The sequence below is a fragment of the Peromyscus maniculatus genome, chromosome 7, assembly GCF_049852395.1.
Source record: "Peromyscus maniculatus bairdii isolate BWxNUB_F1_BW_parent chromosome 7, HU_Pman_BW_mat_3.1, whole genome shotgun sequence".
NCBI classification, from domain to species: domain Eukaryota; kingdom Metazoa; phylum Chordata; class Mammalia; order Rodentia; family Cricetidae; genus Peromyscus; species Peromyscus maniculatus.
In genome coordinates, this window is record NC_134858.1 from 105537621 (window position 1) to 105560398 (window position 22778).

The following is a 22778-nucleotide window of genomic DNA, read 5'->3' on the forward strand; positions in this document are numbered from 1 at the left end:
AGCATTCCACGTGGCTCCTTTGCCTTCCTGTCTGGCTTTTTCTTCTTTCCCCCTGTCCTCTCTCCACCATCTTCCTTCCATGCTTGCACACCTGCACGGGAGCCTGCCCCCCCCCCATGGGCTGCAGCATCCACTCTGTAGCCGCAGCCCACCCCTGCCAGCCTGTGGTAGTAGGCGGTGGGGGGTGTTGCACAGCGCATGCCCAGCCTGCCTGGCCGAGAGATACCATAATTGGCACCTGTCAGGCGGCTGCAGCTCGTTTTAGAAAATCCACGGGGGCCTTTACAGTCCTGCTGCTAGCAGGCATGGTGGACCCTCCCTCTGTAGGTCACCTGGTATCTGTGCTAGCCTCCACTCAGCTCTAGAGCTCCCCGCTACAGGGGATGGTGCCCCAGATGGGGCTAGGGCCGGCTTGTGTTCCCTCTCTCTCTCTCTCCCTCTCTCTCTCTCCCTGGTACCAAGGAGCCTGCATGCAAGGAATGGTGGGACTTGGTGGGGAGTATGGGGGTGCAGAGCTAATTGCACAAGGCGTGTCCTTGGGAGGAGAAGCCCGCAGCCCACTTCTAACTGGTTCTACCGTTTGCCTCCGTCACTGACAGCTGCTTTTCAATGATGTGGAGAAGGGGTCCTTTTGGCTTTGGTTTTAGTTGGGGTTTAGCAAATGAATGGTGGATGCGTTAGGCAAGGGCAGGTAAATCCACAAGCCTTCTGGGTGAGGGGTCCTTACGCTATGCCCATGTTTCCCCATGTCTCTCCATCTGTCTCTTGTCTCTGCAACAACCCCTGTCCTTAAGATGGCCCTTTCTCCCGGGCTCGGGCCCTTCCCGTCCTCACCTGCAAACCTAACCAGCCTGCTCCCCATTTTCCAGCCCTGACACGGGTGGGGGGTGCTCTCTGCAGGATGACCCTGAGGGTGAAGACGTGGAGAGGGGATCCAAGACCAGCACGTTAAGGCTGGACTTCATGGAGGACCCAAACTTCAAGAACAAAGTCAACTACTCCTACACGGCTGTGCAGATCCCCACGGACATCTACAAAGGCTGTGAGTGCGAGAGGGTGGGAACAGCCCGTCCCCCTACACAGGGGGCAAGCCCACTTCCTAAGCATTCCCAGCTCCCTGAGATGGAAGGCTAGTGCCACCTGTCTCCGGCCAGCCCCCTGCACTCAAGGTCATACGTGTTCATTTCTCTGGCTGGCTGGAAACACAGCCTCTTAGCTTTGCCGGTGTGGTCTCAAGCCTCTGTGTACACCAGTCCCACACATCCATGCGCATGTATCTTGCTTCTCACCGCCAGGCTCAGTTCTCTCAAAGCAGTTCCTTGCCGTCCTTGCCCTTCTCTGGCTCTATTAGGAGGGTCTGGGAGACCCTAGCATAAGATGGGCACAGAGATTAGGAACAGCAAGCCACCTGCCATAAACAACAGACCCAGGCCCGATTAACCCCTTCTGCTCTGTGATACAGAGCTGAAGAGTGGGAAATCGGTTTCTAGCCTGGAGCAGCCAGAGGGTGTGGTGAAGCGGGACCTGGAAAATGCAGTTGAGATTCCAAGCCGCAGGGACAGGGCAGCTCTGCACAGCGGGGCGGCGAGGTCACTATATATAGCTTCCGTCTGTTGCTGAAGCCCCTGATCTGGTGTTCGACTCTTGGCATCTTCTCTCTACACTGCTCCAAATCCTCAGGAATTCCCTGCAGCGGTAGACTGAAGGCCCTGGTTCTGACTCAACTATTTGATCACCTGCCTATAGGACAAGCTCAGAATCCACCGGACTGGGAGGCTGGGAGGCTGGGGAGCTGAGGGCGGAGGTGGCGGAGCTGCTGTATAGGTTCAGAAAGCAGGGTGTCCCAGGAAGCCCCCGCCACCCGCAACGTCAGCCAGGTCTTCTGGGTGACCTCAGGTTGGGCGGGGGAAAATGCTCCCCCACCAGCAGGCTGCACGGAGACCACCTGCTTGAGCCGATCGAGGGGCACTATCACAAGCAGGCAGGCTCGCTAATTAAAACAGGAGCCACACCACCCTCCCCAGTCACCCCTCGCTACCCACACAAATTACATTTTATATGTTTTTTATTTACTGTGTCACTTTTAATTAAATCTGTAATCGCCTGCCTGAGGGGGCATGGTCCCCATTTCCCAACTCAGTGTGATCTGACAGTGTGTGCACATGGGTGTGGTATAGGGGTGTGTGTGTGTGTGTGCGGGTATTTGCATCGGTGTGTCCTGCTGATACGTCTGTGTGGTCACAGGTGTCTGTAGGGACAGCCCACCTGGAGCAGGGGTCACCCCTCCGCTGGCAGCCTGAGGGTCTTCCAAGTTTCTCAGACCGAAAGACTGAGGCCCGGTGATAGACAGGCATCCCTGGCAGACTCTCAAGACAAATGGCATTGTGTGAAACACTTGAGGCCTCACTTCATTTTTTTTTTCCTTAAAAAGAAAAACAGAAAGTGTTCAACTCGCCAGGCTTCTAAATCAGAAACAGGACCATAACACGGTGTTCAATAGGCAGAGCCAATGATAGAAATAGGTTTTGTGTTCGTAGTGTGGTCAGTTAAGGGGAACCACAGAGACAAAGAGGATAAAAGCCAAGGAGACGGCACTAGATGGCAGAGGCACACGGCAGAGCCCGCACACACAAAGGGAGGCCAGAGGGGTGGGTGAGGGGGTCAGGCCCCTGGCAGGGCCACGGGCAGAGCCTTTGGAGGCTGCCACGCACAGCTCATCTGTTCTGAGGGAATCAAAGCCGTGAGAGAGCCTTCTCTGGCTGTCACTTGAGATCTCTGCTGGGGATCATGGATAGTGGCAGGACTCTCCCCGGGAAGACAGAAAGAAACTAGGAAGAAATACTGAAGTCAGAGGCCTGGCTGAAGCAGGTGTCTCATTCCTGGGTTATTTTTGTTTTTGTTTTCTGTTCAAGGACTGGTACAGGGTATACATAAAAACATGTGCCCCCACACACACACACACCCATCAGGTAGACGTAAGGACACCCTGAGTTATGGGACAGGAATGTCACCCAGGTTGTTCAACAGGGTAGAGAGCAGTCTTAACTCTGTGAGGGTGTGGAGGGGTGGGTCAGGCAGGGGAGAGAGGTCACTCATGTGCAACGACAGGGGTTAGGGAATGCAAGGTATGGGTAACTGGCGGTAGCACACAAGCGCTCCTGTGTGCCCTTACCCACGGCAGGACTGTGTTGCTTGGGTAGGTTGGTTTGGGGGTAAGTGGGTAGGGTTCCTACATTTGGCTGGAAGCAGAGATTAGAGGCAGGAACGCCTGCCGAGGGTGCAGTCTGTATGTCCGTGTGCATGTGTGTGCAAGTGCACGTGCCTGTGCTGGAATAGGATCCTGGCCCCACCTCTGCCCCTCCACAGCCCCCGCCTCTGCCCCTGCCTGCTCCTGGCCCCAGTTGATTAATCATGGAGCTGAGTGGCTTCCAGCTTATCAGGTACCTTAATAGCTGAATAATTCCAACCCCATCAGCAGGCCCTTAATTGCTTTCTTGTGGCTGCAGCCTGGAGTGCATGCTGAGTGGGTGAGCTCCCTGGGGACCAGCCTCAGGCTCCAGGCAGCATGCTGGATGGGGGCCCAGCTCGCAGCTCCCTGCCACCCAGGCGGCCTTTCTCCACGGGCCACAAGCCACATCAGCCCTGCTTGCTCATTGAGGCCTGGTTGAGGGGTAGGCTGAGAGGTTCCTTTGATGATTTGGAGGAGGAGGAGGGGCAAGAAAAATCTTCCTTGGGGAGCTGTATGGCCCCAAGTGAGATCCTGAAAAATAAAAGTCTGGGCAGGCAGAAAGTAGAGGAGGCCATTGAGGTGGGAGGCTTGGGCATCAGTGTCATGGAGGTGGGTCTAGCAGGGGACAACCTAGAGCTCCCCACCCCAGCCTTCTGCCCTGTCCCCCCAGCCACTGTCATCCTCAATGAGCTCAACTGGACAGAGGCCCTGGAGAATGTCTTCATCGAGAACCGTAGGCAAGACCCTACACTGTTGTGGCAGGTCTTCGGCAGTGCCACGGGAGTCACCCGCTATTATCCAGGTAGGCGCCAGCCTCTCTCCTTGGCCCAGCCGGCATCCAGCTCACTCCATCGCTAAGCCCACCCATCCTGGGTGCACGGAGTAAGCCAAGTCATTCTCATAATACCCATCTGCTCCAGTCAGGCTCCTCCATCAGGCTCCTTCACCCTCTCTTTCCACAGCCACACCATGGCGAGCCCCCAAGAAGATCGACCTGTACGACGTCCGAAGACGACCCTGGTGAGTGAGCAAGGGGGGGCTGAAGAGGGATACCCCCTCAGCTCCCCATCTCTTGCCTGCTCCCCTCCCTCTCAATATCCAGACCTCCGAGCAGGGCGCAGCCAGCTCTATCCAATTTTCATTTCACACATCGCTGCCACTGGAAAATGGATCCCATCACCCAGGCAGGCCGCCCAGCTGCCTCTGCCCCCACACATACCGTCCACTGCCCAGTCCTCCCCACCCACTCAGGACTGAGAGATCAGACCAGTGGAGATGTTCCCGAGGGTAGATACAGCCTCTGCCAGGTCAGCCGGCCCCACCCTACTCCTTTGATCTCTAGACACCCTGCCCTCTGCTCTACCCTCCTCCCCCTACACCATGACACCCCTCATTCCCCCTTCATACACAACCAGACTCTGTGGAGCCTCTACCTGGGGCAGAGGACACAAGCCACTGAAGCATTCTGCCCCTCTGGGGATTACCTGCCCCCAACACCTTGTTTACTTAATAAGGGACCAAATCACTCATGTCATGAGGAAGGACTGTCTTTTTTTTTTTTTATAGAGCATAGTCTCCCCAGTGCCCAGACCCATTCTGACCCATGTAGTGCACGGTCAATAGAAATACATGAATCAATAAGTAGGTAGAAGGAGGAAGAACCACAGATCCCGGGGTGCTGCCCCTAACTGAGTCTTCTCATCCGCAGGTATATACAGGGGGCCTCGTCGCCCAAGGACATGGTCATCATTGTGGATGTGTGAGTGAGCACTGGAAGCTGGAACTGGGATGGGGCCAGGGTTGGCTTCTGCTGCCTGGGGACATCACAAGGGAAGGGCGGGAGAAACCTGAGAGCCCCCACGCACAGAGCCCCCGCCTGGTTTCCAGGAGTGGCAGCGTGAGTGGCCTGACTCTGAAGCTGATGAAGACATCCGTCTGTGAGATGCTGGACACACTCTCTGATGATGACTATGTGAACGTGGCCTCAGTGAGTGCCAAAGCGGCAGGCAGGCTGGGAACTCCTCACCCCCATCTAGCCTGCTCCCATGACAACCATCAGCCTTGCATGACAGCTGTCCACTGTGGCCAGCCCGCAGCCACTCACCACCCCGCTATCCCCACAGTTCAACGAGAAGGCACAGCCTGTGTCTTGCTTCACACACCTGGTGCAGGCCAACGTGCGTAACAAGAAGGTGTTCAAGGAAGCCGTGCAGGGCATGGTGGCCAAGGGCACCACAGGCTACAAGGCCGGCTTTGAGTATGCCTTTGACCAGCTACAGAATGTGAGCCCCACGGGGGGGGGGGGGGCAAATGGGTGGCCAGGGGTGGGCAAGGGACCAGGATTAGTGACTTGGGGAGATAAAGATGGATGGCCTTGTTAACACTAAACAGGCAGCTTAGACAGATAGCCCGCCTACTGTGAGGGAGGAGGGCCAGAGGGCCAAGCTTACCTGCCCAAGGAGGGGGGCCCTACCCTGCACCTGTGAGAGACCAAGGACTGCCTGACTCTGTGTTCACCCTTGACTAGTCCAACATCACTCGGGCTAACTGCAATAAGATGATCATGATGTTCACGGATGGGGGCGAAGACCGTGTACAGGATGTCTTTGAGAAGTATAATTGGCCCAACCGGACGGTGAGGCTCAACCCTGGTGGGTGGCTGCCCTGAACTGGGCCCAGGACAGCAGAGGGCTGTCCTCAAGTGGCCACAGCAATAACCTCTTTGCTCCGGCAGGTGCGTGTGTTCACATTCTCTGTTGGGCAGCATAACTATGACGTCACACCCCTGCAGTGGATGGCCTGCACTAACAAAGGTACCTCACTGGATTTCATTACCAGGGCATCTGCCTGCTATGTCCTGCTGCCAGCCGTCCATCCCTCTGTCCAGCTGTGTGTTCACTCACTGTCTGTCTGTCCTTCCATACAGATGGCTGTCCATTGCTTTGTCTGTTTGGTGGGCTGTCTTACTTGTCTATCTGACAAAGCATGTTTCTGCCCATCTGGCTATATATCCACTGTCCATCTGTCCACCTTCCCTGCTCCTACATCTGTTTGCTGACCAGTCCATCTCCCTGTGCATCGGGGGTAAACTCTGAATGTTACTGATGTCTTAGGATGAGACTCCTTCCTCCACCTCACCTCTGCTGCTTCCTTAGACCTCTACAATCTATCCTCCTCTTCGCCTTGGTCACAGTGCCTGGGCAGTGGCAGAGAGCTCAAAGGAGTTTTGGGGGAGGGACAATACACAGAGAGCTGCAGATACACCCTCGGGGGGCAGTACCCCTGCGCTGTGGGTCTTGCGGTACCAGACAGGCCCACCTTGCCTCCCTTTACAGGTTACTATTTCGAGATCCCGTCCATTGGAGCCATCCGCATCAACACACAGGTGAGGCTGGGGGGAGGCCGCCCCCCCCCCCCAGTCTTTTGCCTCTCCCTCCAGTTGCTGCTGAGAGCCCTTCCACTGCCGTGGGTCGAAAGCGACCCCTGGTGGCTGCTGTGGCACATGACAGCAGAGGAAAGAAAGTGCGTGGGGAAGGACATTTGGTACCTCTCCTCTTACCCAGGAGTACCTAGATGTGCTGGGCAGGCCCATGGTCCTGGCAGGCAAGGAAGCCAAGCAGGTGCAGTGGACAAACGTGTATGAAGATGCGCTGGTAAGGCCTGTGGGCAAAGCGGGGACTGGAGGCCCTCCCCGGGGACATGCCCACAGGGGCAAGACCCTTGAGGGCCCCCTTATTGCTGTTGACCAAGTAAAGGAAAATGATGAGTGGCCAATGCCTGAGCCCCTTCTCTGAACACTCAGAGTGGGGACAGAAATGGCCACAGGAGACCCCATCCTCCTCCTCTCCCTTCAGGGGCTGGGGTTGGTGGTAACAGGGACTCTCCCTGTTTTCAACCTGACACAGGATGGCCCTGGGGAAAAGAAGGTGAGGTGTCCCACGGGTTATCTGGGGGAGGGGCTGGCATGCCTTCAGCAGGTCTGGGGATGGAGGAGGGATCGGACACCCTACAAACTGGGCAGACCGACTATCTGGGTCAGCACCTCGAGGCCTTCAGCATGAGGCCTGGGCTGGGAGCTCCACCATTGACTTGGCTCATTACAGTGCACTGTCCCATTCCTTTGTGCCCAGAACCAGCTAATCCTGGGTGTGATGGGCATCGATGTGGCCCTCAATGACATCAAAAGGCTGACTCCCAACTACACGGTACGTGTCCACCTACCCCACTAGCCTGCTCTGCTTCCCACAGTGATACAAGCCAGGCTCAGCAGAGGAGATACAGGGCTTGAAGGGCCTTCACAGGGGCCTCTGAATTCAGAGAATCCCAAGGGGGTTGATCCAAAGCTGGGGCCAGCAAGCTGCATGTGAAGGACTAGGCTGTGACTGTTTCAGGCAGGTCTTGCTGACCTAAACATCCAGTTCCCATGTTAATATTGTATTGTGGGGCTGAGATGGCTCAGAGGTTAAGAGCACTGACTGCTCTTCCAGAGGTCCTGAGTTCAATTCCCAGCAACCACATGGTAGCTCACAACCATCTATAGTGGGATCTTATGCCCTCTTCTGGCATAAAGGCTCACGTGCAGACACACATACAAACAGAACACTGTATACATAATAAATAAATAAATCTTTAAAAAAAATTGTATTGTGAAAGCAGCTGCAGACAAGGGGTAAACACAGGGGCATAGCTGTGGCCCACAGGGTTTCACTTCATTTTTGTTGCTTGGCTTTTTGAGACAGGGTCTCTCTATATGGTCCTGACTGTCCTGGAGCTCACTATGTAGACCAAGCTGGCCTCAATCTCACAGAGATCTGCCTACCTCTGCCTTCCAAGTGCTAGGATTAAAGGCGTGTTCCACCATGCCTAGTAGCCCATTAAGTTTTATTTGTAGACACTGGTATTGGAATTTCATATTATTTTCATATCATAAAAGAGAATAATTATTTTGACTTTTAACAAATTCAGTGTGTATTCAGGATATTTTACCTGCATGTATGTCTGTGAACCACGTGTGTGCCTGGTACCTGTGGAGTCCAGAAGAGAACATTGGCTCCCCTGGAGTTACAGATGGTTGTGAGCTGCCATGTGGGTGCTGGGTATCAAGCCCAGGTCCCTGGAAGAACAGCCAGTGCTCTTAACTGCTGAGCCATCTCTCCAGTCCCTTCTTTTGATTTTTTTCCCTTTAATTTAAAAACATAAAACCCAGCCAGGTGGTGGTGGCACACACTTTTAATCCCAGCCCTTGAGAAGCAGAGGCAGGCGGATCTCTGTGAGTTCAAGGCCAACCTGGTCTACATAGTGGGTTCCAGGATGTCCAAGACTGTTATACAGAGAAACCCTGTCTCGAAAACCAAAACACACACACACACACACACACACACACACACACACACACACACACACACCATTTGAGGTTCACATCCAAATTATTTTGACAGGTGGGCAAGCCAGATTCAGCCCACCAGAAGTGTGCTGGGTCCAGAACTGGGGAGGGGAGCAGAGGGAACTCTTCCAGACAAAAGCCTGAAAGCAAAAGGCAAAGGCGGAAGCTGGAGCCGGGAGGGGGGGATAGAGGCTTGGCTGGAGAACTTGGGTCTCAGCTCAGAAAGCAAGGGGAAGAGGGAAATGTGAGACAGTTTAACCTGAACCATGTGGAGCCCTTGCTTGGCCTGAGAGATGCCACATACAGTAAGAAAACGATCAGAGGCAAAGGCTGGTCCCCGGGCCCCCGCTTGGTCCCCGCTCCTTCCTGCTCGGCTTCCACCGGGCCTGCAGGAGTCCCGAGAGGCCTTCCCCCTGAAATGGGGACAGGAAAGCCTAATTTGAGAAAGCAGCAGGTACAAGAAGGCCACAGTGGTTCAAAAACAGCAGCTCCGTGGGCCTGGTGCAGGTGCAGGCCGGGCTGGCTGGTACCTCCGTGGGAAATGAAGCGTGCCTGCCTACAGGGCTAGTCCGTCTTGGTGGGGGCTGGTGTATGAGGGGCACCCAGCCCGGCTTCAGAGGCAGGCTTAGGGCCATATGGCAGGAGAGGGACCTTTGGCCAAAGCCAGCAGCATGGGAAACAGAGTAGAGAGCAGCTCACAGTCTGAGAGATCCCTGCACAGCCCTCTGAGCCCTAATCTCTACCTCACAGCTTGGCGCTAATGGCTATGTGTTCGCTATAGACCTGAATGGCTACGTGTTGCTCCATCCTAATCTCAAACCCCAGGTAAGCCAGGTGAGTGGTCTTGGGTGGCAGGCAAACCTTCCGACAGGAGGACTCCTGATTTCCTATTTGGCTTCCTGCAGACTACCAACTTCCGGGAGCCTGTGACCCTGGACTTCCTGGATGCAGAGCTGGAAGATGAGAACAAGGAGGAGGTGAGGTGAAGGCAGGGAGGAGGGGGGAGGTGGCTGACACCGGAGCAGGGGGATCACACCTTTGGCCCTTGCAGATCCGTCGCAGCATGATCGATGGTAACAAGGGCCACAAGCAGATCAGAACATTGGTCAAGTCCCTGGATGAGGTATGAAGGCAGAGGACGGGGAACAAGGGCATCAGGATGGGCACCCATCCCCACCCACCCACCCTAGCCTGCTCACCCAAGAACCTGACGCAGCCTCCTCTCCCAGAGGTACATAGATGAGGTGATTCGGAACTACACCTGGGTGCCTATAAGGAGCACTAACTATAGGTAAGTGAGGCCAGAGCTGGGCAGAGAGGAGAGAGAGTGACCCCAAAGTCTGAACCCAGCTGCTTCTCCCTCCCTGAGACGTTTGGTCCCCCAGGATCTCTCCCCCCCCCCCTGCCCCTGTGGAGCAAACAGTGGGTCCTGGAAGAACAGGACTGAGGACAGGACAGTGCCCCTGACATCCCCCAACCCTAGGGCCTCCTGGGTACCACACCCTAGGGATCATCTCCACACTCTCAGGACTGCTCACAGTCAGCATGGCAGCCTCAGAGGCAGTCTCCACCCTGCAGGCCAAGCACTATAGACGTAGGCTGTCTTCATATGCCCCCACACAGCTGCTCTGTGGTCCATTCTGAGGTGCCAGGAGCGTTGGCACACCCCAGAACCAGCCCATACTGCCTCCGGGCCCTCATGGGATTCATGTCTGCCTCTCAAAAAGCTTCCTGTTGGTCAGGAGATTGTGGGGCAGGTGGGTGCTGAGGTGGGCGGTGGGGGGTGGGGTGGGGATCCCTTTGGGGCTGGTAGTTTTGAGGCCTCCAGGACGGTTTGGGAAGGAGAGGACTCAGACCTCCAAGGTGCCAACTCCTAGGACATGCAGCTGTGCAGGGGAGTTGTGGCAGCCACAGCTTGGGCCTCTCTGGCTCCCAGGCCCTAGAGAGGAGGCGTTAGTGTGGCCCGTCTCTCCTCATCGGTGACCTGTGCTCTCCCCTCCCCTCCTCCCCAGCCTGGGGCTCGTGCTCCCACCCTACAGCACCTTCTACCTCCAAGCCAACCTCAGCGACCAGATCCTGCAGGTCAAGTGTAAGTGGCCTGGCCCCTGCCTGCGCCCTGCACCCCTGCCTCTGCCCCTGCACCCCTGGCCGGCCCCAGGCAGCATAGCCAGCCGCGCTTGCCGGCAAGGCAGCCCCCTCCTGCCAAGTCTGCCCAGCCTCAGGCGTGCCCACAGGCTGGGGAACCAGCCTTCAAAAGTCTGTGGAAATCTGCATGCTTGCCTTTTCTCAGATTTGGTTCTAGACCATTCTCTCATGGTTTCCGTTGAGGACTGTTTTTGGTTTTTCCTATCCCGTGTCTTCCCTTCTTAGCCTGCCTGCCCTGAACACTCCTGGGGGCTACATTCCTGGAAGGCACCCTGCCCCCCCTTCTCTTCTGCTCTCCTCCCCCTGCGCCCCCCTGTGGTGCCACTTCTGTCCCAAGGTCCCTTGTCCTCTGTTCCTCCTCTGCCCGCTCTTCCCCTCCTCCAGTCACTCTCTCAGTTCTCTTCCCTCCCCACCTCTCTTCCTCCTAACCTCTCGCCTCTCCTTCTGCTCAGTCCCTCCATCTTCTGCTCAGTCCCTCCATCTTCTGCTTGGTCCCTCCATCTCTCTCTCTCACTTTCCCTCCATCTTCTGCTTGGTCCCTCCATCTTCTGCTCGGTCCCTCCATCTTCTGCTCGGTCCCTCCATCTCTCTCTCTCACTTTCCCTCCATCTTCTGCTCGGTCCCTCCATCTTCTGCTCGGTCCCTCCATCTCTCTCTCATTTTTCCTCCATCCCTTCCTCTCCCAGACCCAGAACCGCTGCCTGCCCTCTCTCCCTAAGTCTGTCTTCTTCCCTCTCTCCCCCTCCTCTTCCTCTTCCCTCCCTCCCTCCTCCCGCCCTCCCCTCCCTCTTTCACCCCTGCCCACCATCTCTCTCTCTCTCTTTCTCTCTCCTCCCCTCTCCCTCCCAGGCTCCCCCACTCCTCTGCCTGTGGCTCCCATGCATGCCTGCTCACCATGGGCCTCTCTGGAAAGGCCTGGATCTCAGGCCTGGCCCTGCCTGCCCGATGCCAGAGGTCACTGGGAGGGAGGCTGGGGCTCCGGCCCCACCGGGCGCCCCCCCACCTGCCTGGCCGACTGGGGCTCATCTCCTTTGAGTTTCTCGCTCACTCGCTCGCTCGCTCTCTCTCTTTCTCTCTCATGTCGTTTTTTGCAAGAAGTTTCCTTTCGGTATGATGATGAGACACAATATTTTCATTCAAACAGCCATTGAATAAAATATTGTTTGTGCCCCTCCCCTCCCCCTCCCCTTTTCGTTTGTTTTTGTGTTTGTGTTTTGTTTTCCTCGCTTTCTCTCTTGGTGGACTGTCCCAGTGCCAATCAGCAAACTGAAGGGCAAGTATATTCAGAACCAGTGCACCCTCCTCTCCTCACCCCACCCGCCCTCACGCCCTTGCTTGCCCCCCTTCCTGCCCAGGACCAGCCACACCCCTGCCCTCTGGGGCTCCCTCCCAGCATCCCTTGGCTCCTCGGTTCTTGCCTTTCCTCTGATCCCGACACCCCTCTTAGAGCCAGCAGCCCACGTCCGGGGCTGTCTGCAGAGAGTTCTCCAGCGTGTCCCGTGGGCCCAGACCTTCCTCCTCTCCCCCAGTTCTTGTGGGACCCCATGGGAAGCCCTCTGCCTCCTCAGTTTCTCTGCCCCTCCAAGACAACTCAACAGTGAGGACAGAGCTGGATGCTTCTCCACCACCACCCACCCAGCAGGGCTGGCGGCTTGAGGTGCAGCTGATAGGTCGGCCCCCAGGGGCTCCTGTGAGGCTGTGGGAGAAGGAAGTCCCCCGGCAGGCATCCTCTGGTGGCACTTAGGCCTCTGGGCTCTGCTGTGGACCCAGAGCTCACAGCCCTCCTAGAGGAGACGTGGCAAGGCTCAGAGGCCTCAGTGGGGTCACACAGGCAACCAGGCCACAGGAGGACAACTAACCAACCACCCCGGTAACGTCTGTGCCCTGCTGCTCCCACTTGCTGAGGACCCTTGGGCTATCCCTGCCCTTAGGTGCGTGCTGTTCCTAGGAAGGGTCCATTGGTGTGGGAAAGCTATTCCCCTGGGGAAATAAAGGCAGACTCGGGAACTGTAGGCTTTGCCAGGCATGGGGTGGGATCCAGAAGATCCCACCAAACAGTCCAGAGGAAACCAGGCTAGTGACAAAGAGAAAAGTTCCCAAGTCCGTTCCCAGAACAGTAGATGGTGAACCAGCAGGCCTTGTCAAGGGACAATGGGAGTCTGAGGGGGTGGCACATGAAGATGTCTGCCATTGGTACCCAGAAAGCTGCCTTCCCGGGGAACATTTGACTCCGTGGGGCATGGAGAACCACAGGGGGCTGTCCCCCAACCTGGAAGCAGGGGACTCCCCAAGAAACCTAGAGGACTTGTCTAGCCTAGTCCAACAAAGGCAATAAGCTGGCCTTGCTGGCCTGGGTCAGGGTGGGTTGCAGACCCCAGTCCCACTGGGTCAGGGTGGGTTGCAGACCCCAGTCCCACTGGGTCAGGGTGGGTTGCAGACCCCAGTCCCACTGAGTCAGGGTGGGTTGCAGACCCCAGTCCCACTGGGTCAGGGTGGGTTGCAGACCCCAGTCCCACTGGGTCAGGGTGGGTTGCAGACCCCAGTCCCACTGGGTCAGGGTGGGTTGCAGACCCCAGTCCCACTGGGTCAGGGTGGGTTGCAGACCCCAGTCCCACTGGGTCAGGGTGGGTTGCAGACCCCAGTCCCACTAAGTCAGGGTGGGTTGCAGACCCCAGTCCCACTGGGTCAGGCTGGGTTGCAGACCCCAGTCCCACCGGTCAGGGTGGGTTGCAGACCCCAGCCCCACTGGGTCAGGGTGGGTTGCAGACCCCAGTCCCACTGGTCAGGGTGGGTTGCAGACCCCAGTCCCACTGGCTTGAGTTGTCTTATTTTCCATGTCTCACACCCCACACACTGACCCTAGAACTCCAAGGCCCTGGTACCATGACAAACAGAATAGTCTCCCTCCTGGTCCTCCTCCCTCCTGGTCCTCCTCCCTCCTTTTTCTTTCTCCTCCTCCTCCTGTCCCCACCCCTACTCCCTCCCCTTTGGCTTGTGTCCAAACCCTGCCTCACAGTCCTATCAGAAAGGAACAGTCCAACCAGTGACTGCCCAGCCCCTCAAAGCACCCCAAGTTTCCTATATCTAGAACTTCGCAGTGCATCGTGGGAGTATTTGAGAACAGTGAAAATCCCTCTTGTGGGATGACTAAAGCCCTGGGGTAGAAGAGAGTCTGGGATGTGGGTGAGGAGAGGACAGGGAAAGCTGAGTGTGCTGGCACGTTCAAGAGCTCAGGCAGGAGAATTGCCATGAATTGGGGGCTAGTCAAGACGACAGAGACCATCTTTAAAAAAAAAAAAAAACATAGGGAGGTAGACTGCCAGAATTGCACCAGCCAAGGCCCCCACAAATGCACATAACAGGGCTGAGGATAGAGTTTATTTGCAACAGTGCCTATTGCCCAGCATTTACCAAGTTCTGGGTTCAATCCCCACCACCACATACACCAGATGTGATGGTGCATGCCCATATCCCAACACTCTGAAGGGTATGCCTGAGAATCAGAAGTTCAAAATCATCCTCACCTACATAAGGGAGTTAGTTCTAGGCCAACCTGGACTGCAGGAGACCCTGTCTCAAAAAAATAAAATATGCACACAGCAGAGTAACCCAGTCCAGCTGGGCAGAAAGAGAGGCCATAGTGGAGCCCTACAGCCATATCCTCAGGTCTGTGAGTACATGCCCACATAAAGACAAGCATGTGCACACACCCCTGCATCCATGCCACACACACGCACAGCTCATAAGCCTGAGGCACAGGCACACTGTTAGACCACCCACCCAGGCATTTTCCCCCTGGCTGCTCCTAGGAAGAGTGGAGAGCAGACCTTCCCCACGTGCCCTGTACCCCCGAGCTGGGAAAGCACCCCCGCCTCACCACACACGGTGGAACCATCCCTGCCCCTTGGGTTTCCCTTCACCCAGCATCGGGTTCCAGGACACCCCACCCTCAGACCTCCACGATGCACTGCAGTGCCACCCCCACCCACCACCGCCACCAGCTGTTCACACCCGTCTCTGGTTGGACTGTCTGTGCCCGTGAGAAACCCTTTCGGTTTGGCCATGTTGATGCCTGACACAGAACAAAAGCAAGACCTACCAAAATGCAAACAGCGGCCGGCGGCGGCAAAGAGATCAAACTCCGCAGCCAAAAGCCAATTCCCTTCCTCAAAGTCTCTTTGGAGGCAAAGGAAGCTCAGCATGCGGTTTTTCCATTATGGATGTGATAAGAACAAGGCTGGCGCCTCCCCCAGACCATGCATATATATAGCAGTGTGTGTATATATATATGTGTGTGTGTGTGTCCGTGTATATGTGCTATACAGCAGTATGGAAGCATATACAGCCACGCCAAGGGACTCACTGCCGACAGAGGACCAGGCCCGGCAACATATTGGCTATAACTGCCCTTCTCCTGCGATGCTGTAGTCTCCACAGGCCCTACACCCTCCTCGCCCTCCCTACTCTCTGGCTCCAACCTGAACGTGGAAGTGGCGGGTCCCCTCTTTGCTGGTGTCTTCCCCCTCCCTCACGCCGCCTTGCCCCTACCTGCCCCTCCGGCCCCATCAGCTCTGAGCCCCCTGGCCTCCTGCCTCCCCAGCCCCCGCCGGATAACCCCCCGTTTCTGTTGCAGATTTTGAGTTCCTGCTCCCCAGCAGCTTTGAGTCTGAAGGACATGTGTTCATTGCTCCCAGGTAGCTTTGCGTGTGGCCTTGCTAAGGCGTCCTCCCCTCCCCCCCGACCGTCCTGGCCCCACCTCCTGCACCGCTGCCTGGAGCTCCGTGTGTCTATGTTCTGTGCAGTGTTGCTCCTAACCCCGTACATAGCCCAGTATGTGCAGCTCTGTGCATACCCAGGCCATGTAGCCGCACCAGGCAGCAGTCGCCAGCAGCCCACGGCCCATCTCCCACCAGGCCTGGGGCAGGAGGGCTTTGAAGTCTCTGCTACCTTCTGTGCCCTCCCAGGCAGCCAGGAAGGAGCCCTTTCTACCTTGGGCTGGTCTGCCCCCTCCCCACCCCCCAGCACACCCTCGCTGGGCAGCTGCTGCTCTGGTTTATGGCGTCCTGCCCATACCTCCACCTGACGCCCCACCCCCATGGTCGTCCTGTGTCAGTGTTTGTGTGGGTCTGAGGGCTGAGCCAGCCAGAGCCCCTGTGGGTCGTGCCAGCGGTGCCCATCCTAGGTGTGGTGGCACTGAGGAGTGGGAAGGAGGGCAAAGGCTTTGAGGAACGTTTCCCCGGCGAGTGAGGGATCAAAGCCCAGAGCCAACCCTGGAGTTCACACTCAGTGTGCACACGTGCATCCTAGTGTGGACACAATCTGCCTGGGACTACATCTGAGGAGGCCACGGCGGCTCCTGGTGCTGAAGCCCCCTCTTGGGACCTGGGTTTTGAATGAGAGCACTGCCCGGCGCCACATGGGGCTCTGGACACTCCAAACCTCTGTGTGTATGCACGTTGTGTGCATGCACCCACAAATTCTGGACTCTCTGTAGATGTTTGTACTTGTGAGTCACTGTGTACAGTGCAAGAGGTCAGGGGTAAATGTGGGGTGGGCTGTATGCACTAGTGACTGGGAATGGTCTGAGAGACATAAATGCAGAAGCTGAGGGAAGAGACTTGCTGTCATTTTTTAACTGGCTCAGGAGCACTGAAGAAGTGTGTATAAGATGAATGAATGAAGTACCCTACTGTGTGAACACACATGTCACATGTGTGCTATACCTTATGCACAGCTGTGTGGCTGTCACTGGGTACGTCCACACAGAGGGTGCATGTCACAAAGATCCGGAGGTCAATCAGTGGCGACTGAGAATCCAGTCCCAAGTGCCCACACTAAACGATGGGTCCTGGCACGGCCTGGGGAAGTGCACATTTTTCTAACTACCCACCGAGTTGCTGTCATATAGGTCACTGGGGAGGTCCCTGGCGGCAGGGGAGCGAATAAGGGATTGAGAGAGAAACATTGTTCTCCAAGAACCTTCTCGAGGTTCTGCCATACCCATGTTTTCTGGACCCAGGGCCTGAGCCTGGTGAGGGCCTGCTCACCCTGAGGGAAGAATATCAATCAGAACACATCAGTCCAAGGACCCACACATTCCCACTGACTTCCCCACTGTGGCAGCGAAAACCGTGAGCTCCAGGAAACCAGAACGCATTGCCCAAAGGCACAAGGCCAGGAAGAGGCAGGATGAGGTCTTAGACGGCTGACAATAGCCAGTGCTGGTACTCAACCCCACCTCATGCCCATGGGGCTTGTAGAGCATACAAGTGGATGAGTCAGCCACCGATATTTGCATTTCCTGAGACCTCTTGGATGCGCCATCTGGGTCTAACTGTACAGGAGAGATAGCAAGGTTCTGCAGGGCCAAGACCAGGAAAGAGAGCCCACCAGGGTGGAAGCAGACCCTCAGGCTCTGTCCACTCTGCTAGCCTAAGTCCAGGCAGCCTACAGGCCAGCGGCAACCACAGCCTGTGCGAACACTCATGCCCGCCCCTCAGCCTGGACTTCTCAGCCAATGTCCAGGCCAACCTGTCAGGAAACCTGGATCCCTCTGCCCTGGGCAGCCCCCCAAACCCACTCTTCTTGCCCCTCCCCACCCCCAGAGAGTATTGTAAGGACCTGAATGCCTCAGACAACAACACTGAATTCCTGAAAAACTTCATTGAGCTCATGGAGAAAGTGACTCCGGACTCCAAGCAGTGTGAGTACATGGCAGGGCATCTGGGTCGGAGCATAGAGAAGGGCGGGAGGGGACCGTGCCCAGAGGAGCCTGGAGACAAGCAGACAGGGCCTGGACCAGGGCATAGGGAAGGTTTCCACCAGAGTCCCGGAGACTGGACGGAACAATGACAGGCAAGCACAGTGAGACATCCTTCCAACTTTTCCTTCTCTTCCAGGCAATAACTTCCTTCTGCATAACTTGATTTTGGACACGGGCATTACACAGCAGTTAGTGGAACGTGTGTGGCGGGACCAAGATCTCAACACGTATGCACCACCACCACCCTGGCTGTGGCTGTGTGTGGCGGGAGGCTGGGGTTGACTCGGAGGCCTTGCACACAGAAGGCAGGCCTGTGACCGCACCCCCCTGTTGCCCTCAGGTACAGCCTGCTAGCTGTGTTTGCTGCCACAGACGGCGGCATCACACGTGTCTTCCCCAACAAGTAAGTGGCCAACCGCACTCACCAGCAACTTTCCCTGCCTGGAACCTTGCCATTCCTTTACCACCCAGAAGCCTCTGCGCCGCTGAGGCCATTGCACACCACAAGCTGCCTGTGGTATGCAGTTGTACACCCGCTGACCTCTGCTTGTCCTGGGTGCTCCAGGGCAGCCGAAGACTGGACAGAGAACCCCGAACCCTTCAATGCCAGCTTCTACCGCCGCAGCCTGGATAACCATGGTTATGTCTTCAAGCCCCCACACCAGGACTGTGAGTATCTGTCCGTGGTGCCCAGGAGCGGGCGGGAGGCCTCACCTGAGACCAGGGACAGGTGTAGAGAAAGGCTATGCCGAACACTGTATGGGGTGCTGTAGGCTTAGACTGGCTCCAGCCCTGGGTTGGCAGGGCCCAGCTCCGGGTGGCCAGTACGACCAGCCTTCACTCCTGACTGCTCCCCCCATCCCTCCCAGCCCTGTTAAGACCACTGGAGCTGGAGAACGATACCGTGGGCGTCCTCGTCAGCACAGCTGTGGAGCTGAGTCTGGGTCGTCGCACACTGAGGCCAGCAGGTGAATGCTAAGCCTGAGGTGGGCACGAGGCAGTGGGCAGGAAGCCCAAGAGGCAGGTAGCACAGATAAGCCCATTGCTCTCTCCCACAGTGGTGGGTGTCAAACTGGACCTAGAGGCTTGGGCCGAAAAGTTCAAGGTGCTCGCCAGCAACCGCACCCATCAGGACCAACCTCAGAAGGTATTGGGGCAGGAGAAGGGAGTAAACCCAGTAGTGCCCTCTTTAGAGTCCCCAAGGACCCCTAACAAGCCTGCCACCCAGAGTGGCTCCAGCACCTATGGGAAGGCAGGGGGTGCTGCAGATGGCCCGGGGGCCCAGCATATGAAGAGTACAGAAATGAGGAAAACTGGTTGGCGCCTTACAGTCCCCATTCTCTGCCCAGCAGTGCGGCCCCAGCAGCCACTGCGAGATGGACTGCGAGGTGAACAATGAGGTGCGTGTGCTCTGGTTCTGCCCTGGACCCCGACCTCCCTCATCCCCAAACTTCTTGATCCCCCCTGTGACTCCCAGCTCGCCTTCAGATCTTGACACCCCTACCCTGACTTCAGTCTTGCCAGACCTGGTAGTGGGGCCCTCACTCTCAACAGTTTGGACTGCCAGAGGCTGAAATAGTCTGGGCTTGGGCCCCTCACGGTATTTCTCCCGTACCTCCTAGGACCTACTCTGTGTCCTCATCGATGACGGAGGATTCCTGGTACTGTCAAACCAGAACCATCAGTGGGACCAGGTGAGGGTCAGGGAGAAAGTGGAAGGAATGGGTCAGAGCCTTCTAGAGGCTTGGCGCTGCCAGCCCTGTGACCACGGCTCCTTCCCTGCCTCACCAGGTTGGCAGATTCTTCAGTGAGGTGGACGCCAACCTGATGCTGGCACTCTACAATAACTCCTTCTACACCCGGAAAGAATCCTATGACTATCAGGCGGCCTGTGCGCCACAGCCCCCTGGCAACCTGGGGGCTGCACCCCGGGGTGTCTTTGTGGTGAGTTCCCAGAAATGCCTGGAGATGGGGAGGGGCATGTTGGGAGGCCCACCTACAGTGACCCCCTCCCCCACCTCTAACATTAGAGAGAGCTGGGGTTGACCTAGAGCCAGAGGCAACAGCAGAAGTCCATGCTCCTCTCTCCACTGCAGCCCACCATCGCCGACTTCCTTAACTTAGCCTGGTGGACCTCTGCGGCCGCCTGGTGAGTCCTGGAGGAGAGGTTGGTACAGGAGGCCAGTAAGGCACTGGCCTCTGCTGACCGCCAGTCCTCGGTGCCCCGTGCTCTGCAGGTCCTTATTCCAGCAGCTCCTCTACGGCCTCATCTACCACAGCTGGTTCCAGGCAGGTAGGTAGGACTGCGGAGGCTCGGCCTCAAAATCCACATCCCGGGTGGGAACTGCCGCCCGCTTCCCTGGGAGGGCAGGGCTTAGGGCGGAGCCGAGCTGAGGCCGACACCGTGTCAGGGTCTGTGGGCGGGGCTGAGGCGTCTGGGCCCCGCAGACCCGGCAGAAGCCGAGGGCAGCCCCGAGACGCGCGAGAGCAGCTGCGTCATGAAACAGACCCAGTACTACTTCGGCTCGGTGAACGCGTCCTACAACGCCATCATCGACTGCGGAAACTGCAGCAGGTACTTGCAGGGCGAGGGGCGGGGCGTGCCGGAGGGGCGTGGTCTGGTTGCTGGGGCGGGGCGGGGCAGTGGCCCCGAGGGTGGAGCGAGCCTCCAAGGCCCCGCCCCTTGCTCGTCCCCCCCCAGGCTGTTCCACGCGCAGAGACTGACCAACACCAACCTTCTGTTCGTGGTGGCCGAGAAGCCGCTGTGCAGCCAGTGCGAAGCGGGCCGGCTGCTGCAGAAGGAGACACACTGTATCCTGCCCACGCCCTCCCCGCTGCCCGCGCCCCTCCCCGCTGCCCGCGCCCCTCCCCGCTGCCCGCGCCCCTCCCCGCTGCCCGCGCCCCTCCCCGCTGCCCGCGCCCCTCCCCGCTGCCCGCGCCCCTCCTGCCCCGGGCTCCCCTCCACGTCGCTGCTGCCCGTCCCCTCCTTGACTCCCCTCCCATGCCCAGCGGACGGCCCGGAGCAGTGTGAGCTGGTGCAAAGACCGCGATACCGAAGAGGCCCCCACATCTGTTTTGACTACAACGCGACGGTGAGTCCGGGGGGAGCGGCGCTGCTGACATCCCGCGCGACCCCCGCGACGGCTGGGGGGCCGACCGCTTCCTTGTCTCCCTCCCCTGCAGGAAGATACCTCAGACTGTGGCCGAGGAGCCTCCTTCCCGCCGTCGCTGGGCGTCCTGGTTTCCCTGCAGCTGATGCTCCTCCTGGGCCTGCCACCTCGGCCGCAGCCTCAAGTCCACTCCTTTGCTTCCTCTCGCCGCCTCTGAGCGACCCCCCCACCCCACACACACACACCACACCCCCCGCCTTGGCCTCCGACCCTCTCGCTCACCCTCCCATCCCTCGCACCCCACAGTTCCCATCCTAGCGCCTGGGCCACCCCCTCACTGAAGGACCCGGGCCCCTCTCCCCCCAGAGCCTGTGCCTTGGGGCAGGGGAGCCCCAAAGTAGGGTGTCATGGTGTTTGGCACTCAAGATTTATCTCACCCCGAACTGTCCAAGTGCCCGCAGACCCGGGACTCATCTCCTTGGGCTGGGACAGGGAGGCCAGAAGTACTGGTGCCAAATCCGGCCTCCGCCGACCTGCCTGCCTGGAGACTTCCTCTGTGTAGGCAGCCCTGCCTCTGCTGGGTGCCTCCAACCTGACCCTTTGGCGCCACCCAAGCCCAAACTTAACCTTCTCTGGGGAAAAAAAAAAAAAATGGAAGACGGTGAGCCGGTGGTGGTGAGAGGTGGATTCTGGGGCAGCCCCCCCCCCCCATAGGCTCCTGCTCCTTCCAAGCCTACAAACACAAACCCACGGACCAGGCTTGCAGGTGTCAGGACAGTCTCACAGTGACATCAGTTTAGACACACCCCACACACACCTGGACCCCCGAGAACAGAAACCGGACTCTCACCAGACGTCCCCCAGAGGGAACACACACACACAGACAGACACACACCATGGCGGTGGGGGCCACAAAGCCTTACACGCGGCCAGAGGTCAGGGAGAGGGTTGGCCTGTGCATTCATTCCGTCTCTGCTGACCTCTGCCCCTGCTCTGAGATGCAGCCCGGCTGGACCTCCCATCTCTGAAGTTGAATGTCCAAAAACAGTGCCAAATGCTGGGGGCGGGCCTCCTGTTTCACCCCAGCCACCAGTGCCCCCCAAGTGCCCCTTGTCCTGCCAGGTGCTCATGGTAACCATTTCTCACTAGTGTCCTAGTAGGAGCACACATCACTGCCTGAACCCCTTTAGCCAATGAACCCCTCCAGACATTGCTCTGTACCTTAGCAGGGGTGACTTGGTCTCTCCTGGCTGGGCCATCCCACCCCCAATCTGGTTCTCACACACTCAGGCCCAACCCCTCTGTTCTCCATACACACACGCACACACATGCACACACGCACGCACCCGTAGGAGGCCAGGTTGCCCCTCCCTTGCTGAACACACAGCTCTACCATGCACATATGTAAACACTGCGCACACAGAGGCCGGGCCAAGACCCACCACCTCACACCATTCATTCCTGTCATTTCTCCCAAAGGCATCCTAACCTGGGGGCCAGCAGGGGGCCGAGGGCTGGGGGGTGTAGCCGGGAGGCTCAGATGGACTGGGAGGAGGGGGGGAGGGTGATGCATTAATTAATGGCTTCGTTAATTAATGTCACGTTGCTTGTTGCTTTCTCGGTGTGCGTATGGTCCATGCCCGATGCTGGTGACAGGGTGGGTGTCCGTGATGTGTGCCCAGCCTGGATGTCAGCTGTGTCCTGTGGGAGCGTGTGTGTGTGTGTAACTGTAGTGTAGTCGGGTGCTCAGTGGAGAATATGAACAAAAAAGAAACAAACGCATCAGAAAAAGAATATATATTTTAAGTTTCAAAACCACAACAGAAGCGGACGGAACAATCCCCGTCAGGTAGTTGTCCATCCCCCAGCTGGGTCCGACCCTCCCTTGCCCGCCTGACCTGGCTGTCCTCTCACCTCGGGCTGAGGGGCTTGGGGGCCATTTCCTTTCCGTTCCCCTTTTTTTTCTTGGTTTGTTTTGTTTTGTTGGTTGTTCTATTTTGTACAGACAAGTTGGGAAACAACAGCGACAAAAAAAAAAAAGTCGAGAAACTTTGTAAAATACCGTGTGTGTGATTCCTTGTAAAATATTTTCAAATGGTTTATTACAGAAGATCAGTTATTAAATAATGTTCATATTTTCACTTCAAA

General features: G+C 57.3%; 1 protein-coding gene across 10 annotated transcripts in view; it reads left to right on the forward strand.

Moving 5' to 3' along the window:
* The window catches only part of Cacna2d2 (calcium voltage-gated channel auxiliary subunit alpha2delta 2), a 132527-nt gene extending 109749 nt beyond the window's left edge, over positions 1-22778 (forward strand). Inside the window, exons 6-39 of one of the 10 annotated variants that reach the window (XR_006074363.2) lie at positions 901-1042; positions 3900-4031; positions 4192-4249; positions 4938-4988; positions 5117-5216; positions 5353-5511; positions 5757-5864; positions 5964-6042; positions 6565-6614; positions 6793-6882; positions 7084-7155; positions 7360-7434; positions 9363-9437; positions 9518-9589; positions 9664-9735; positions 9842-9903; positions 10625-10701; positions 12010-12030; positions 15391-15451; positions 17363-17460; positions 17657-17747; positions 17861-17923; positions 18086-18189; positions 18390-18488; positions 18579-18667; positions 18870-18920; positions 19143-19214; positions 19312-19464; positions 19617-19669; positions 19758-19813; positions 19932-20095; positions 20222-20331; positions 20530-20612; positions 20704-22778. Coding sequence is in view for 8 of the 10 variants with exons in the window: in XM_076576999.1 (XP_076433114.1) it covers positions 901-1042; positions 3900-4031; positions 4192-4249; positions 4938-4988; positions 5117-5216; positions 5353-5511; positions 5757-5864; positions 5964-6042; positions 6565-6614; positions 6793-6882; positions 7084-7155; positions 7360-7434; positions 9363-9437; positions 9518-9589; positions 9664-9735; positions 9842-9903; positions 10625-10701; positions 12010-12030; positions 15391-15451; positions 17363-17460; positions 17657-17747; positions 17861-17923; positions 18086-18189; positions 18390-18488; positions 18579-18667; positions 18870-18920; positions 19143-19214; positions 19312-19464; positions 19617-19669; positions 19758-19813; positions 19969-20095; positions 20222-20330; positions 20523-20612; positions 20704-20847 (2955 nt within the window). In the remaining 2 variants the exon portion in view is untranslated. Of the gene's footprint in view, positions 1-900; positions 1043-3899; positions 4032-4191; positions 4250-4937; positions 4989-5116; positions 5217-5352; positions 5512-5756; positions 5865-5963; positions 6043-6564; positions 6615-6792; positions 6883-7083; positions 7156-7359; positions 7435-9362; positions 9438-9517; positions 9590-9663; positions 9736-9841; positions 9904-10624; positions 10702-12009; positions 12031-15390; positions 15452-17362; positions 17461-17656; positions 17748-17860; positions 17924-18085; positions 18190-18389; positions 18489-18578; positions 18668-18869; positions 18921-19142; positions 19215-19311; positions 19465-19616; positions 19670-19757; positions 19814-19931; positions 20096-20221; positions 20332-20522; positions 20613-20703 lie in introns of all 10 variants that reach the window. The other 9 variants (XR_013052933.1, XM_076576999.1, XM_015997063.3 and 6 more) reach the window with 9 other exon arrangements.